The sequence below is a fragment of the Lissotriton helveticus genome, chromosome 3_1, assembly GCF_964261635.1.
Source record: "Lissotriton helveticus chromosome 3_1, aLisHel1.1, whole genome shotgun sequence".
NCBI classification, from domain to species: Eukaryota; Metazoa; Chordata; class Amphibia; order Caudata; family Salamandridae; genus Lissotriton; species Lissotriton helveticus.
In genome coordinates this window covers 182,870,256-182,888,563 of record NC_136061.1, presented here as the reverse complement: position 1 = coordinate 182,888,563, position 18,308 = coordinate 182,870,256, and the positions used below count along the sequence as shown (strand labels likewise).

General features: G+C 45.6%; 1 protein-coding gene across 2 annotated transcripts in view; it reads right to left on the bottom strand.

The window, feature by feature from the left end:
* The window catches only part of LIMK1 (LIM domain kinase 1), a 251,007-nt gene that overhangs the window by 10,216 nt on the left and 222,483 nt on the right, over nt 1-18,308 (bottom strand). For both annotated transcript variants that reach the window (XM_078679557.1, XM_078679558.1), the window contains 2 exons: nt 18,012-18,168; nt 17,101-17,156 (listed from right to left, as the gene is read on the bottom strand). In XM_078679557.1, the coding sequence (XP_078535683.1) occupies nt 17,101-17,156; nt 18,012-18,168 (213 nt within the window). The remainder of the gene's footprint in view (nt 1-17,100; nt 17,157-18,011; nt 18,169-18,308) is intronic.

Here is an 18,308-nt window from a genome sequence, read left to right as displayed (position 1 = left end):
TCACAGCCCATTGGGGAACAGTGGCAGGGAGGAAACTAACTGACAAGGAGAACGCCGACCTCTGGTCATCCACATCAAGAAGGAAGGTGACAACAACACTAGATCAGACAAAATTCTGGCTCCTACACAAGGCCTACTGGACCCCAGCCAGACTAGCATCCATGGGCATTAGAGAAAACTACCTCTGCTGGAACTGTAACAAGCAGAAGGGGGACCTGGCACACCTCCTCTTTCACTGCATCACGGTCAGGAAATTTTGGGACTCGATTAACACACTGGTAAACGATGTCACAGGGGCCACACTAGCACTTGATTTCCACCATCTAGCACTGGGGTACACCGATCCGTCCATAATATCCGTAGCGGACAGAGACCTGATTGACCTCCTGCTCACAGCCGCGGTCAAGACGGTTTTAACTAACTGGAAGGACACAGCGAAAGCCACCTTCAAAGCCTGGTTTAACTGGGTCATTTTCCTGCGGGGGGCTGACAACATAACAACCAACAGCCTACCGAACGCAGGAAAGAAAAGCGAAATGTGGCTCTCGCTGGACAATTACCTGTCCTCACACAAGCCACCTTGATCGCCAGAGAGATAACAGGGAAACAAGCCCAAAGAAAGATGACACTACTGAATAGACTACTAAGATCGCCTACTTGATAACTAGCCGAGCCTCTCTACTCTCTACTCTCTCTACTCTTTCTCTATACCTCTCTCTCTACGCCACCGGGGGAACGGAACCACAATTGGACAGTTCAGCAAAGGGGAAGGGGGAATGCCAAGAGGAACTGAAGAAGTGAGAATAAAGTGGACAAATGGATGCAAATCACTACCTAAACCCCCCCTCCCCCCCTCCCCCGGGGGCCCCTTTCCCTTGTCCTCAGGTATCTCCCATGTATATCCTGTATACCCTCTGCACCATGTAAATATAATTTTCAATAAAAATCTACTGAAATAAAAAAAAAAGAAATGCCTGGTTAAGACGCATTCATGGTTCGGGCTGTGTGGTAGAAGGACACGTGGTTTAGCCATACATGCCTCTATCATATAATTGTACACCACTCCACTGTATCCTATTCGCTGTGCACAAGTCCACTGTACGCCACTCAAATATATGCAATTGCATTGTACACTGCTTCACTTTACTTAACTCCACTATACGCCACTCCACTGTATGCCAAACCACTCCACTGTATGTCACTCTACGGTATGCCACTCCACTCTGTGGTATTCCACTGCATGCCACTGCACTCTACAGACCCCCAGGCTATTGGGGCATAGATTTTACAAATGTGCGGCACAAAAGGGAGATTCTGCGGCTTTATTGCTGCACTTTATTTATGAAGATACCAACATCTGTCTTATGGACTGTATCATGTGGATAGCTGGCTGTAAAAAGGAACATAAATGAACACTGATCCTGGACTGACACTTTGAATTAAAAGTGGACTGAGACTATATTTTGGAACAAACGTGATATTTCATTACACTTGGAGTGCTCGGAAAGGGACATTTTTTGCTGCTTTGTGTTTTCTTCTTTGAGGATACTATTTGGGGTTGAATTGGTAACCGACCCTCCCCTCCTAGTAGCACCTACATTACTATTGCTGTATCAATTATCCCAAGACTAACTGCAAAGCGCCCTGTATATTTGCTTGTATACTTGGTTACCATATTTATAAATTTAGAACCTATATGTGGTTAACCATGATCTGTCATTGTCTAACCCCTATTTTGATAGGAGTTACGCAAGGCTCAGCATTATCCCTTTCACATTCTAACCTTTATGTCGAACCACTAACTGAAATTCTACAGCACTCTAACACTTCTTTCCACTTGTACGCTGATGATACCCAGATTTATATGAAGATTTAATCACTGGAGGAGATCAAGTCAATGAATGATGCCTTAAAGGTAACCTTACAGAGGCTAACCTGCAATCATCTTAAGCTTAATACACAAAAAAACTGAATTTCTTTTCATTTCTCTGCCCAAAATCTCCTCTGATGTTAAGGAGTGGACCAAGACGATCACTGCTCTAAATTGTACAACAGTCCTGTTGACTCATCCAAATCACTTAGAATTACACTTGATGAGAACCTAAATATGGAAACTCACATCAAATCGATGGTAAAAAGGGCTTGATTTCACTTGAACTATCTAAGGAAAATGAAACTATTTATTTCAGCTACAGACCTTAAATTGGCAGTACATGCCTTAGTCATTTCTAGGATAGAGTATGGCTGCTCAACTCTATCAGGCTTACCCAAGATCTCTACAGCCCCACTAAAAACCTGCTTTAATACTGCAGAAAGACTCTTAACAGGTTCTAAAAGATTTGACCACATCTCTCCTCATTTGAAGGCTCTTAACTGGCTACCACTTGAAGCCAGAATTCAATTCAAACGGGCATGTAGTACACACAAAGCACTACGCCACAAAACTGCGATGTATCTTGCCTCAAAAAATTGAGATTTCTGGGGGAGGCAGACCATCTTGGAGCGCCAGGGACCTAGTGCTGAAACCGTCCATCTTCCAGAAGAAGAAAACCTATGACAGAGCCTTCTCCAGAGTTGCCCAGAGAATCTGGACTTCGCTTCCTCCTTACATTAGAAGAATTCAGTCCACTTCATCCTTTAAGAAAGGAAGCTAAGATCTTCGTTATGTGCAAATTCCTACCATAGCTGACGACTGAACTTTTTCCTCTACACCTGTTTTAATGTAGGTTGCCCCTAGTCCTGGTAATGGAATCTGCTCTCTTCATCTAGTTCTACCATAACGAATAGTTTCTTACCTGTCGGTGTAGTTTTGCAGCTTGAAGATCTTTCTGAATTCACTATGCTGTGCATTATTCCGTGGTCTAGTGGTTGGGTCTGGAATCGTAGTCTTTTCTCTTTTTTTTTTTTCGTAGCCCAGGTGGGCGTCGATGTCACACCTTTTGGTGTACTTCCTATGACGTCGGTACGCTTCCTGCGGAAGCTCCCACCTTTGGACCCCATCTTCGGATTCCTTTTTTCTTGTTTCTGTGCTATGTTCGTGAATCCTTTTTCAATGTTATCAAGTTTTTCCTTAAAGTAAATGAATTTCCACTTTGTCTCTTAAGGTGTCTGTTTGTATATTGTGCTTGTATTTCCACCTTCTTCTCGTGCCTCATCTTTCTGGCAGAGGTGGGTGGGTTCGCTAGTGAATCCAGAAAGATCTTCAAGCTGCAAAACTACAACGACAGGTAAGAAACTATTCGTTTTGCAGCGTGAATCTTTCTGGATTCACTATGCTGTGCATAGACTTCGTAGCGGTTTGTTACGTTTGTGGCGGCTGGGTGGAAGATGAGCGTTGGTTGTTGAATATATGTTGAAGCACTTTCTGTCCTACTTGTGCTTCCTTGTTCATTTGTATATCCACGCAGTAGTGCTTAGTGAACGTGTGCACTGAAGCCCATGTTGCTGCCAGGCACATGTCTTGAATGGGTGTGTTAGCCAGGAAAGCTATTGTCGCTCCCTTTTTCCTGGTAGAGTGGGCTTGTGCCCCCTCCGTTAGTTCTTGACCTGCCTGTTTGTGACAGAATTGTATAGTTTGTGCGATCCATCGTGCGATGGTTCACTTTGTTACTGGTCTACCCAGGAATCTGCTTACGAAGGACACAAAGAACTGTTTTGTTTTCCTGTGCTCTTTAGTTCTTTCCATCTAGTGCATTACTGCCCTTCTAGCATCCAGAGTGTGCAGTGCCCTCTCTGCGTTTGTGGATGGTTTCTGAAAGAAGCTTGGGATCTGTATTGTCTGATTCATGTGAAACCTTGACACCACCTTTGGCATAAAGTGTGGGTCCGTTCTCATCACCACTCTGTCATTGTGTATTTGAATGTAAGGTTCTTGTAGCGTTAGTGCTTGCAGTTCGCTTACCCTGCGTAGCGAGGTGATTGCCATTAGAAAGGCTGCCTTCATCGTGAGCAATTGTAGTGAGGCCTTATGTATGGGCTCAAAAGGCGGCTTCATGAGCTCTGTTAGAACTAAATTAGGTTTGATTTTAGCAGGTGTGTTAAGTATTTGGAGAAGTGTGGCTCACTGGTTAGAAGCGGCAGACCCTGAAGCAGAGGTCAGGCCCGGGACCAGGGTTCAATTCCCGACGCGGCAGGGTCTTGGGCTCAATGTCCGCGGACTCGATCATTCTCGCCTCGGTGCCTACTCTAATCATGGGTCCCACTCTGCAACTCTGGGCAATAGCTTGCTTAATCTCCACAACGGCCCCAACAGCGCTGGGATGCCTGGCTTCACCTTGGGGGTGCCCTGGAGGGGGCATCTCACAGGGAAAGCCAGGATGGGTTCCACAGCGGTATACAGCGCCAGGATGCCCCGAGATGGGGCGGCAGTGCGCTTTACAAGTATACACATATTTACATTTACATTTTAGCACCGTTGATTCCCTCGTCATCTTCTTGTGTAGTTTTTCCCTGATGCACCATTGTGTGACTCTTTTCCATTTCGCCACATAGCACCACCGTGTGGTAGGTCTCCTTGCCTCTCGTAGCACCCGCACTGTGCTCTCCGGCAGTTTCAGGTGTTCAAATTCGATGTCTTCAGGAGCCATGCCGCTAGGCAGAGGCTCTCTGGCTCTGGGTGGAATACATCCCCGTTTTGCATGGAGAGTAAGTCCTTTCTTTTCCTGATCTTGTGAGGTGGTCCCTGCACCATCTCTTCTATTTGTGAGAACCATGACTGTCTGGCCCACTGTGGTGCCACCAGAATCAGCGTCATGTTGCTGGTTCTGCATTTGCGGAGTACCCTGTGTATCAGTGGTATCTCGGAGAAAAGCGTAGGCAAATGTTCCCCTGGTTGCCTGGATGCAAAGTATCGGCATTTTGAAATACTGGTGTGTTGCAAATAGGTCTATTGTTGGTGTCCCCCACTTCTTGAATAGCTTCTGTGTTTCTTGTGCATTGAGCTCCCACTCGTGGGATGCCGATGTTTGTCTGCTGAGCCAGTCTACCTCCACGTTGTCCTTTCCTGGTAGGTGTATAGCTAGGAGGTCTATCTTGAGTGGGATGGCCCATCTCCATAAGTCCTGTGCTAGGTTGGACAGTGTGACCGATTGTGTTCCTCCCTGTTTGTTGATGTAGAACATCGTTGTGGTGTTGTCGGTTTGTATCAACACTTTTTGCCCGTACAGTTGCTTCTGGAAGGCTTTTAGGGCAAAGAACACTGTCTTTAGTTCTAGGTAGTTGATGAGCTTGATTGCATCTGTTGGAGTCCACAGACCCCGCACCTTGAGCTGGTTCATGTGTGCTCCCCATCCCTTCCGGGACGTGTCTGTGGTGATGGTCACTGTTGGGTTTTGTGGTATTAAAGGCTTCCCCTTTGTTATGTTCTCATTGTTCCACCAAGCTAACTCCTCTTGCACTTCGTGCGTTACAACCACTAGATCTTCCCAACTCCCTGTAGCCTGTGACCATTGTTGTTGCAGCCATTCCGGGAATGGTCTCATGTGGAGTCGTATATTGGGGACTAGGTGTATGCATGACGCCATCATCCCCATGTCTGGGTTTTAGGGGTCGACGTCGACGTTGCAATCCTTGCTTTCGTGGTCGACCGGCAGGCAGAGGTTGCAAACCGGGTGCTGGTCCTTCTGCGCGTATTTGTGGTGGCAATTGCGGCAGAATTTGAAAGGAGTCATGTCCATTCCTGCGCTCAAGGAGCCCCCTGTGTGCGCATTCTCCGTTGGACGTTGAAGTCTGCGATGTTCTCCTCCTTCTTCGTCGACCCGGCTAAGTGGTCTTGTTCCTGGATGTATTCTCCAATCTTTTTCGGTAGATTTCAGTCTTTTCCTTCTTCTTTTCTCCAAAAACTCAGAAACCTCTCAGTGACGATCCAGACCCAACGGCGAAAAAAAGAATCTGAAGATGGCGCCCAAAGGTGGGAGCTTCCGCAGGAAGCGTGCCGATGTCACAGGAAGTACACCAAAAGGAGGGACGCCTATGCCCACCTGGGCTACGAGAAAAAAAAAAGTGAGAAAAGACTACGATTCCGGACCCAACAACTAGACCGCGGAATAATGCACAGCATGGTGAATCCAGAAAGATTGACGCCGCAAAACTAAATTTTTTGTTGTTTTGGAGCATAACAGAAATTCATATCTTGCTGGGAGTTTTCACACAAAGACCACTCTGATCTATTTGCCTAGGATGTCCTCAATGTCATTTATCGTTTCAAAGTACATCGTCTGGACCTTGTTATTATTATCTACATCGTTGTACACATGTCTCTTGGTGACAGTTTTTATTAACTTGGACTATTCAAGCTGTTCGTTTTTAATATGTTGATGCCTCTCTTGTACTGTCGTAAATTTGCTACTATGTACTTGTTTGGCATTCTGATACCCTTTGGGTCATGTCTCACTCTGAATAAATAACCAGTTTTAAACCACCCTTCGTACGTCTATGGCCTTAGGCCTGCGCACATGACAAAGGACTGTAGGAGTGTGTAGGCATCACAAAGTGCAAAAGGGCCACTATTCACTTTCGAAGGAGTTGACAGCGGATGAGAAAAAAACTGTAGGGGGTCCTGCCCCATACAGGAAGTCCTCGTTTGCTGCTAGAGCGCTTTACTAGAAAGTAATGCCGAGAATTTAGTGTGGCACTTTAAGAGACACTTTATTGTGAGTGGAATACGAAATTCATTAAAAAACTATCCTATTTTCTGAAACCCAATGGTCTAAAACGGGCCTTCAAATATTTCCAGCTTTTCTGAAGTGCTGATACTAGCTACATAGCTGCCAACATTTCAGATTGCTAATGTGTGACATTTTCCTAATTTCAAAGTAATTATGAGCGACAAACGACGACTATGAGTGACACTTTCTCCCAAACAAAATCAAGCACTGAAGTCCAGGGAAGTCAGAGAAAGAGAAGAACCAGAAAATACCCTCATTTGATCAATTAGAACCCCTAGCAATATCTTGAAACTGCAGCCAAGTACCAGAAATGGACGGGCTCTAACCTAGTGTTCTTGTAACCTGATTCACGTTCTTTGCAGCAGGCATAGGGAGAGTGCGTGTCAGGTTCCTGAGGCGGTAGCCGGGAACAGTGTGTGTTAATATGTTTTTAAAATAAATTGATTTTCTGCACTTTATAATCTTCAACTTTGGACTCTGTTTTTAAACATTTATTCTGGGCACTCACCCATTTCATCTCCTGACCCCCGCGCACACCTACACGGCAACCCGGAGCCAACAGCAGCCGATGAGGCGCTGCGTCGGCCTGAGTCACTTCTTGCCGGCGCCATCTTGGGTGAGTCAGAGGGCGAGCAGATTACTTGCTCGTCCCTCCCACCCTGCACAGTATAAAATGGTATCCCCCTCCTGGAGGCGCAGCGGACGAGCGCAGCGGGCGCGCCGGTGGCGCGCGGCGAGCCCGTCTGCGCCCTTCCACACCCCGGAGCGCCCAGCGCCCATATACTCTGTCCAAATTACACCAGATCTCGGTAACTCAGTTACCTACTCTTCGTAGGAGCTACATCGGCTTAGAGGTCATTCTCTTACCTGCTTTCCCCTTGATCCATTAGCAAACGACCCGGCTAAATGCCCTCACTGTAACTTCTTCCTTAGTCAAGAGACTATGTCCACAGTACCTTTGACCTTATCGTATAAGTTTTGGAGTATTAACTGCCGATCCTTACCAAGAACCAAAGATCATATTTTCGATCTCCTGACCTCTGCCCAGCCAGATGCGCTGTTCCTGACCGAAACCTGGCTTCATGCCAGCTCCGGCCCAGATGTGGCCAGTGCTCTACCATTGTCATTGTCAGACAAGACAGGGTCACTGGGAAAGGTGGCGGGATAGCGATTATTTTCTAGGCCATACACTCTTGTCAACTGGAAGTTCTTCCATTCCCTGACTGCGAAGCCGCTTTATTTAAACTCGCAGTCTCCTCCCAACTGACACTTTCGGGAATACTTATCTATCGTCCCCCCGACAAATCCACCCGATGGTTAACATCGTTTGCTGAACGAGTAGCTCCGCTTGCATTGAAGACAGCCAATTTCATGATCTTGGGGCACCTAAACCTCCACTTAGAAGACACCCAAAACAGCTCAAGCAGTATGTTTTTAGCTGATTGTGACGCTATTAATCTAATACTTCGCAATCAGGGTCCGACTCATCAGGCTGGCCACCTACTTGACCCAGTCATTTCAAACATCTCGCTTGATTGCAGCACCCCTGCTCTTCCCCTTGAATGGTCAGACCACTTTGCTATCTTTTTTAGCCTGCCGTAGAGAGCACTAGGAAAGCATCCCTCCCGGTCACTATGGGCAGTTACAGAGCTTGGTCCACACTAAATATTCCTGCGTTCAACGCTACACTACTTGTCAGCCGCCCTGTCTCCAAGTTAATGTGTACTTCGCTGAACCAGGAAGTCTATCACTGGCTGTCCTCCAACATTAACTGTCATCTGCCGTTAAGCTGCAGAAGCCCCACCACCCATTTCCCTCCAGCACCATAGTTCACGGACGATCTGAAAATTCCGAAGTCCAAATGCAAACAGCAGGAAAGATCCTGGAGAAAGACATATGCTCTAAATGATAAACTAACTTATCGTTCTGCAGTTAGGCAGTACCACCGAGCCTGCAGAAAGGCGAAAGCCTCTTATGTCCTGGAGTCTATTAACAGCGCCACTAGCCGGCCGAAAGCTTTATTCTCAATGGTGAAGAAGCTAGCAGGTTTAAATACCTCCCCTACTCCACCTGCTTTGGGGGAAACTCAATGTATCGAAATCGCCGATTTCTTCATCTTTAAAGTTGATACGATCTACAAATCGCTTTCTTCAGCCCCCTCTGGTACACTGCTTGATCCTCCTACCCTGGGCACACTTGGCCCTTCATCCCCGATAGCACAGATCTCAGAATGGCCCCAGTTCCATCCGAGCTCGCTTCGCGACTGCATGGCCAAGGTAAATTCAGGCTCTCCCCTTGATCCAATCCCCATTGATATCCTCCGACAGCTTTCTCCGGACCTACTCTTGGTCATTCAAGAGCTTTTGAACTCCTCACTACGAGAATCCATTGTCCCAGAGGAATGGAAAAGAGCCATGGTGATTCCTCTTCTAAAAAAACCTGGCGCTGATCCTAAGACTTTTTCCAACTACCGTCCCATCTCCTTGCTGCCAATGTTTTCAAAGATTTTAGAGAGGCATATTAATTCTCACCTTACCTCCCACATCGAGGCTACAGGCTTCTTACACCCGTCTCAATCTGGGTTTCGCACCCATTTTTCCCCAGAAACCACCCTTTTGGGGGTTACTGAGAACTTGCGTTCCCGCCTCGACCAGGGCGAAACCTCGGCGCGTATTCTCCTAGACTTAAGCGCCGCATATGACACGGTTTCACACCCTGTTCTTTTGAAAGCACTGAAGGCGGCCGGGGTGATTGGCCCTGCACTGGCCTGGCTTTCCTCTTTTCTGAGCAGTCGCTCATTTCAGGTCTTCTCTTCCAACTCAGCTTCCTCTGTTCGTTCGTCTGCGCATGGGGTGCCCCAGGGGTCCTCACTGAGCCCTATGCTATTTAATATCTATGTGAGGCCCCTGGCAAGCATCGTGGAAGACTCTGGTCTTTCCCTTTACTCATACGCAGACGACACTCACATCATCTTCTCCCTCTCCCCCGGCTAAAGCTTGTGCCCCGTCTGCTTTCAAAATGGGGCTCAGCCGAGTGGCGGAATGGATGCAGACTAATCTCCTGAAATTGAATGGAGACAAAACGGAGGTGGTCATCCTAGGCAAACACAAACACCTCTGGGGCCCCCAACATTGGCCTCCAGAAATGGGTTCACTTCCCCTGCCTGTCACGCAGGTACGGAACCTTGGCTTTGTCCTGGACGATTCACTATCCATGCGGCACCAAGTAGTCAGAGTGGCAGCCACCTGTTTTGCCATCCTAGGGAGGCTTCGCAAAATCCTCTGGATGCTCCCGGACTCGACAAGGCGCACGGTAGTCCAGGCCCTAGTTATCATGTTATAGAGTGGTTGAGACCTTTTGTTACAGAATATAGGGGTACTATTGGGTCCCACATCACCCCCGCACTTTTAATATTTCTTATGCGAGGGTCCTGCATCCAATTTTCTGGGCCCACTCATATGCAATTATCTATGTTTTACTGGCCCAAGCATCCTCAAATTCCTGGTGTGAACTTGTGTCTCATGCGCCTGCTATCTTTGATAATTTCATGTTTTGGATGTGCACACAGTAGTGGCACATGATGTGGCATCAAGGTGTTCCTGGTGCTTAAATTTAATTTAAATGTATATCGTATTTTGTTCTTTTCTAGGTACTGACCAGGAGCGGTTACAAACATGCAGCTGTAGCCAGACGTTGGTTATACAGGTTACTGCCCGCCCTGATCGATTATGAGGGTATTTTTAATTCGTCCATCACGTGCACTTTACATTTTAGAATTCTGGTCCTGACGAAGCGCCAACGACCCTTAAGGCGACGCAGGCGCGAAACATGTTGACCTATGTCTTTCTATACCCAGGCATAGTATGCCACTGGGGCTAGATTTTATTCAGCAGTTGAGTCTGCTCAGGGTACATGATTAAAACAATTGCAGCATGGCTACCCATTATGAATTTCACTTTACACTTGCACACACTTTTTATTACCCTCAATTGACCCACCACCCCGCACACCCGCATGTACCATCCGGCAGTCCTATAAAAGATCTCCGATAAAGAGACCTTTCGGGGGACCCGTAGGGAATTGCAGCGCCGGCCCTACGAGGAGCAACTGCCCGATGATGAAGCATGACACCTTTCGAGGTGTGTGAGGGCAACAGAGGACACAAAATGGTTTCTCCCTTTTCTGTGGGTCCCCTTACCTAGGGATTCTGTTTCTTCTTTCCTTTTTATTTTCCTTTTCTCACACATGGGTGACTTTTGCACCCTCCTACATTGGTGACTTTTTGCACCCTGCATTAGGAACAGTGTCCCCCTTTTTTAGAAATCAGTTTAAAATAAGGAGCATGGACATTGGACCTTTTAATAGCTCCTCGGTCCCCCCTCTCTTTTGTATAGTAATTTAAGCACGGCGTTCCAGCCGAGGGACCATTCTATCCCCTTTTGTCTTGTTTCTTCCTTTCTACAGGCGCATGGGACATCTTTTTTCTGCCAGTGGGGATTGCCAATGGAAACCGCATATGTGTTTTCACTGTAGCAATTTTTGGGAATCTGGTTCCTAAATTATATGGGTGAGGCAAGAGGTATGAAGACATTTGCACCATGAGTGACATTTTTACCTGAACCCTCTATACCCACTTACTTTGACAATATGGAGTTTATTTATTTTATTTTTCTTAATCCTTTGGGCAGGCATCAATAATTGGGACCCCCACTAGATCTACGGGGTCTACGTACAGAACAGCGGGACCTGCACTATTTTGAGTAGCTCTTACCACCGCAATTTTGGTTTTTTAACACGAGTAACTTTTTAAGTCACTTTTCATCTGGAACCACTGGTTTCTATTACCGTGTTGAGCTTTCACATTATTCATGAGTGTACTGCTTGTTTATGTATTTCCGCAAGAGTACACGAACAATAAGAGCGCACAAACTGCGCATGTGTGGGGGAGTAGTTTACCCGAGTTTTTGCACATGCGCGGTACGTTGTAGCACCTAAGCATGCGCATTGATGTTTTTTACCTAATAGGATCTACCGCATAGGGTATACGCCCAGCAAACCTGACCCATGTGATCTGGTTATAAAGTTACTGGGGAGTGCCACTGCATTTCCTGGCCGACGCAATGATGGGGTAGGTGTGGAGGAGGCTGCACCCAATTTAAGCTGTGAGTAGATGCTTCTAAGGGACTCTGGTACCGTGACCCTTTAGCGCTCTTTATTGGGCATCCCCTGTCTGTTTGTAAACTCCCTTTGATCTGTTACTTTTACAGCCCGGTAAATTGGGTGAGTCCATTGCCTGGTGCCAGCGGATCGTTTTCCTCAGCACAGCGAGGTGAGAACGTATTAAGAGATAACATCTCTAGGGCACTGACTCCTGACGAGGCTTTTCGAGTATCATGTTATAGAGTGGTTGAGACCTTTTGTTACAGAATATAGGGGTACTATTGGGTCCCACATCACCCCCGCACTTTTAATATTTCTTATGCGAGGGTCCTGCATCCAATTTTCTGGGCCCACTCATATGCAATTATCTATGTTTTACTGGCCCAAGCATCCTCAAATTCCTGGTGTGAACTTGTGTATCATGCGCCTGCTATCTTTGATAATTTCATGTTTTGGATGTGCACTGGCACATGATGTGGCATCAAGGTGTTCCTGGTGCTTAAATTTAATTTAAATGTATATCCTATTTTGTTCTTTTCTAGGTACTGACCAGGAGCGGTTACAAACATGCAGCTGTAGCCAGACGTTGGTTATACAGGTTACTGCCCGCCCTGATCGATTATGAGGGTATTTTTAATTCGTCCATCACGTGCACTTTACATTTTAGAATTCTGCTCCTGACGAAGCGCCAACGACCCTTAAGGCGACGCAGGCGCGAAACATGTTGACCTATGTCTTTCTATACCCAGGCATAGTATGCCACTGGGGCTAGATTTTATTCAGCAGTTGAGTCTGCTCAAGGTACATGATTAAAACAATTGCTGCATGGCTATCCATTATGAATTTCACTTTACACTTGCACGCACTTTTTATTACCCTCAATTGACCCCGCACACCGCATGCACCATCCGGCAGTCCTATAAAAGATCTCCAATAAAGAGACCCTTCGGGGGACCCGTAGGGAATTGCAGCGCCGGCCCTATGAGGAGCAACTGCCCGAGGATGAAGCTCGACACCTTTCGAGGTGTGTGAGGGCAACAGAGGACACAAAATGGTTTCTCCCTTTTCTGTGGGTCCCCTTACCTAGGGATTCTGTTTCTTCTTTCCTTTTTATTTTCCTTTTCTCACACATGGGTGACTTTTGCACCCTCCTGCATTGGTGACTTTTTGCACCCTGCATTAGGAACAGTGTCCCTTTTTTGGAAACCTAGTCATCTCGCGCCTGGACTACGGCAATGTACTTTACCTTCGAGTCACGGCGGAGTCTCAGAGGAAACTCCAGCTTGTTCAGAACTCGGCCGCCCGTCTACTCTGCAAAGTCCCTTGGAGATCCCCCATCTCCCCTCATCTTAAAGATCTACACTGGCTCCGCATCGAAAGCAGAATCAAATTTAAGGCCCTTTGCTTTATGCATAAGATCAAGCAGGGGCTAGCCCCAGCCAACCTCCAGTCTCTCGTTCAACCTTACTCTCCTTCCCGCCTTCTCAGATCTTCGTCCCAAGGGAATTTCCTGATTCCACGTTTCAAACTGGCAAGAATGGGCGGACGCTCTTTCTCCTGTCTTGCCCCTAAACTGTGGAATTCTCTTCCAGCGCCACTGAAACTTGAGCCTTCTCTGACGAACTTTCGTAAAAAGCTTAAAACCTTGCTTTTCCTTCAGTGAAGACTGCTTGACCTCACCACTACTACCTTAGCTGGTGCCGGGAGACCCCATGTGGGTAGCTGTGCCCATTATAAGTTTAATTACAAAACAATACAATACAATACATATTGATCTTCTACGTTAAATTCTCATCAGTGAAAACTTCCACTAGACAAAACGTTGATCTCGCAAAAGCAGGAATATTATTCAGCAGAGTTAACTTGAAATTTTTATTGTTGCGCGAAAACTTCTGGACGCAAAAGGAATTCTGCAGCGTGCCACAGAAGTTCCACAAGTAAATAACTTACAGCCATCTTCAAAATATGGTTTTGCGAATATGCGTGCTACGTGTTATACCTACAAGGGTTATTATCCCTCTGCGCTAATACATTGGGAGTCAAAATGCTAGCAGACAAGACTCCAACCTGAGCAGGAACATTCTAATCACCAACGTTAATTTTTGACTAACTTACCAAAAGTCTCTGACTCACAACTGTGCTGTGCAGCTGGGAAAATAAAGGCTGTTGCCTCAGGCTGCCGCTGTTTCTGTAGCTCAAGTGTCTGAAGTCACACTCATTGGTTGCAGACAGCTTCTGACGATCTGACTGTAGTCTGTCCCGGTGAGAGGAGCTCATCATAGTGGCACCGCAGTCTGACTTTTAAAGACACTCAGCATCTATCTCAGACTCACCATGACCGGACACACACCCCGGTGTCCCTCCCCCCATCCCCCGCACACACAGCAGGGCAACAGCACATGTCCAGGTCAGTGAGGACAGACAAGTCTTGCCCGTCCTCCTATAATTTAACCCCAGTGACGAGTGTCGGCAGCAAATCCTGGGGGCCCGGGCCGGCAGAAAATTGAAATTGATAACATCCTGCCTGAACCGACACCCCCTCTGGCATCATCATAGTGAAAGTCCTGTCCACGTTGGATAAACCTGAGAGGGGCGCCAGCGCCCCCACTCTGGCACTAATGGAAAGTAGTGCATTTGAATATCAGAGCCACATGGGTTAAAGGCTTAGATCTTGAGCATCAAATTCAGACACAGAATGTCAGCTATAATGCTGCAGGAAGAAGCAGCTATTTTATGGTATAACCATGGCACTTAGTGACGTTTACGCGTGCAGTCAGTAAGGCGGCAACCTTTTTTTGCTGTCTCCCAGGAGACATTGTGTTGCGGCCAAAACAGTAAATATTGCACCCATCGCGCTAGTCAGCTGATATCACGATTTTTTGGGGAATTGTGAAATGCCGGAGTGTCTGACGATACCATACTCCACAGGACTGTACGTTATTCGACTGCACTCTACACCACTGTACTAGACTCCACTCTACTCCACTCCACGCTACTCAACTTTATGCCACTCCACTTTACTCCACTATACAGCACTACACGCTACGACACTACACTGTACCACATTGTCCTCCACTCTACTGTCCACCACTCCACTTACCAACCAACACTTGACGACACAAAACTGTGCGCTTTAAAACACATTTTTCTTAAAATTAAAAAATAAAAATTCTGTGATAGAACCCAAAGGTTAAAGATTTTTTATAGTTTGGAACACTATATTTATTCTTTATATACAAACCAAACCTAAACTACACAAAGATTACAAATTCTAAAGTTCCAGTTATACCTACCTTTAAATTACTATAACTTTATTTACTCTTTATCTACAAACCACTCTTAAAGTACATAAAAAATTAACATTCTAAGCTTATACCTTTAATTTATAGTTCACGTAACACTTTCAAATTATTTTAACTCGCGCACCTCCATACACAGTGTATTTAACTCAATAGCCACACTATATTAACTATAACTATACCATGCACTATGCTCTCACAGATGTGATTTGCAATATCATTAGTGTTATTTTAAATACTACTAATTTATATGGTACAAGTGATATAGTATAAAAGGGTAGAAGCAGTGCATGGAGAAGGCGCAAGTTTCAAATAGATGTTCAACTATGTTTTCTGCATAAAAAGTTAGGTTACGAGAATAGCGTAGCATTTTAAAGAAAAATATGAAAAATTGTATTGTGGAATGGTAGGAGTGGCAAGTATACTGAACTCCGTACAACCCCAAAGCTATGAGCCAGATGTACATAGGTTTGGCTTTGCGATTTCCAAATTGCACATTTTTGCGATTCACTATTTGGGAATTACAAACCCCATGTACACATTTAATGATTCCCAGTGGGTCGCAAATAGACCTAACTCATTAATATTCATGAGGTAGGTCTTGGTTTGTGACCTATTGGAAATCGCAAAAGTCACAGGGATGGTGGCCTGCTAGGGTCAGTAGACCACCATGTCTGTGATTGCTTTTCAATAGAGCAATTCTTTTTATAAATGCATCCTGTTTTCCTTCACGGAACACAGGATGTATTTTAAAATGTAAAATTAAAAGTTTTCTTTTCTTTTTTTTAAGAGTAGGCAGTGGTCTGCCTACTCTTAAAAATGTTTACCCCAACATTCACAAAGGGTAAGGGGTGCTTGAGGACCCCTTACCATTTGTGAATGGGTTACCACCAACTCAGAGCGGACGGTAAAATGAGATTACATATCGGCCGCAAAACATTTACATATACCACTGCGAATTGCTTTTAGGCAGGAACGCCCTAAACAAGACCCTTCCTAATACTGAATCGCACACCTATTTTGTGATTTGGTAATAAGTTGCCGGATCACAAATTGGGCATTTGTAAAAGTAAAAAAAAAATTTGCAGTCGCAAACGGCCTGAATTCTCCTAATCGGGCCGATAGCGACCTCAAAAAAGCATCATATATATGGCCCCTTAGGAGGCTGCAGTACAGTAGGTTTAGAAAGTAAAAAGAAAAACATTAGCTACCTTAACAGCACATAAGAAATAAAGGAATTAAATAATATGCTCCATGGAGAGCCAGGCACAACCTTTGGTGCATACAGATATCTTTCACACAGCACCCATTTCCCGATAGCGCGTCAAAAAACATACAACTATTAACAAACACACAAACTATAGAGACCTCCATCACCCATTCTCCCCGAGACCCCTGGTAGTACACACCCTCATGAAAAGACCTTATCACACAAAACATCAGCCTCTTATGACCATATAATTGATCAGCTGGATAGGAGAATGGGAAGACAAAATTAGACCACATACATAATACAAAGTAAGGGATGAACTTCGATTCCAGCAATCAGTTGTTATAGGACAGTGACAAAGGTAATATCAGTTCTATTGAACTGGACAAGAGCATCACTTGTTCTTTACTGTGGTATGAAACATCAACCTCTGTAGTAACTGGTACTCTATAAAAACACAATATTACGACTACTTTTGTAATTCAGATTCCAAAGTATTCGCATCCGTCTGCTGTTCACGTCATTATGCAAGAGTCCTCATTCCTGCATGCTTATTCTGTATTGTTTTGACTTTTTTGCGCTTTCTATGCCTACACTGCCTCTAAAAGGGGAAATGAAGGATCTTCCTGATATTTGCATCAAGTCTTCTGGTCATGGGCTCTTATACGGTCACTAGGCATATTAAACGAGCAGATCAAGTTCTATACAGTGCATCGTAAGGGTTCATGCATCAATACTTCACAAAGGAGCGCATGGGATTAAATACCTCGCACAAGACAATCCCAAAAGAAAACACGTCCACTGATTCATCATAGCTTCTTCCTGCAAGCAAAGAATGAACAGATGTTACAAGAAACAATACACCTGGCTTAAAGGGGTCTCACTAGTAACTTCAGCCTATGGATATCCAATGAACACCAAAGAGACTCATCACCACCACCACCCCATTCAAGCCATCACTTTTTATTCTCTCGGTTTCCATAGTTATCTCGTGGTCCACCAGATTCCATTCCATAAAACAATCCATTTCTTGTTTTCTTCCTGTATCGCATTTAGTGTTTCTTCCATTCGCAATATGCTACGAGGCTCCCTTCTTCACCCCCAGCGGTACTCCCCTTTTAACTCTATATCCGGTTTTCGCTTCTTGCGAAGGTTCCACTCTCCCCTCACAGCTCTTGTCTCCTCTAAGGAGCTCTTAACCCTCTCTCCCAGAGGGCGCTTCTGCATGTTTTGCTGTAAACCAGAGTTCTCTCTGCCCCTGGGTTCACAGTTTCTTCATTTTATCACCCCCATGGTTCCTCTCCAGTTCTCTTTCCCTGACCAACCTGCTCCTGCCCTAGTTGCTCAAAACTGACCTCCTACTCTCCCCCATCAGCCTATTTGCATTTTACCTCACACATGTGGCTCTCCCTTTCTCCCTATAACATGGTTCACCTCTACTCCTCTCCCATAGGTCTCCTTCCAACTTTATACGGCCCTTTCTGCCTCCCAGCATCCTATACTGGATCACATTTTCCCATTCTAGTCTTATTTATCCTGCATGGCTTTCTCATCCAACAATTCTAAATCAATGCATCTTTCCCATTATTCTCCCTACAATCTGTACATTATTGGATGTATCCCTCTTTGGGGTCCCTGGTCCTCAACATAACATAATATTTCCAGCGGATGACGTACCATTGATCATCTCCGGCGCCATCCAGTAGGGATTCCCCACCACTGTGTAGCGCTTCCTGCGATCCACCTTCTTCAGGTTCTTCAGGTGATCTGGTTGGTTCTTCTCATCCACCATGAGCCGTGCAAGCCCAAAGTCTGCCACCACCACACTCTTGTTCTGCGCACACAGAAGAGACAAAGTCAGGCACAGGAAGAGGAGAGGAGATGGCGGTGCTGCAGAGCTCCTAGCTGTCTCCAGTATTCTTTAACACATATATAAAACCTCCCAAACAAGTAATCAGATATGAAAACTGTCTT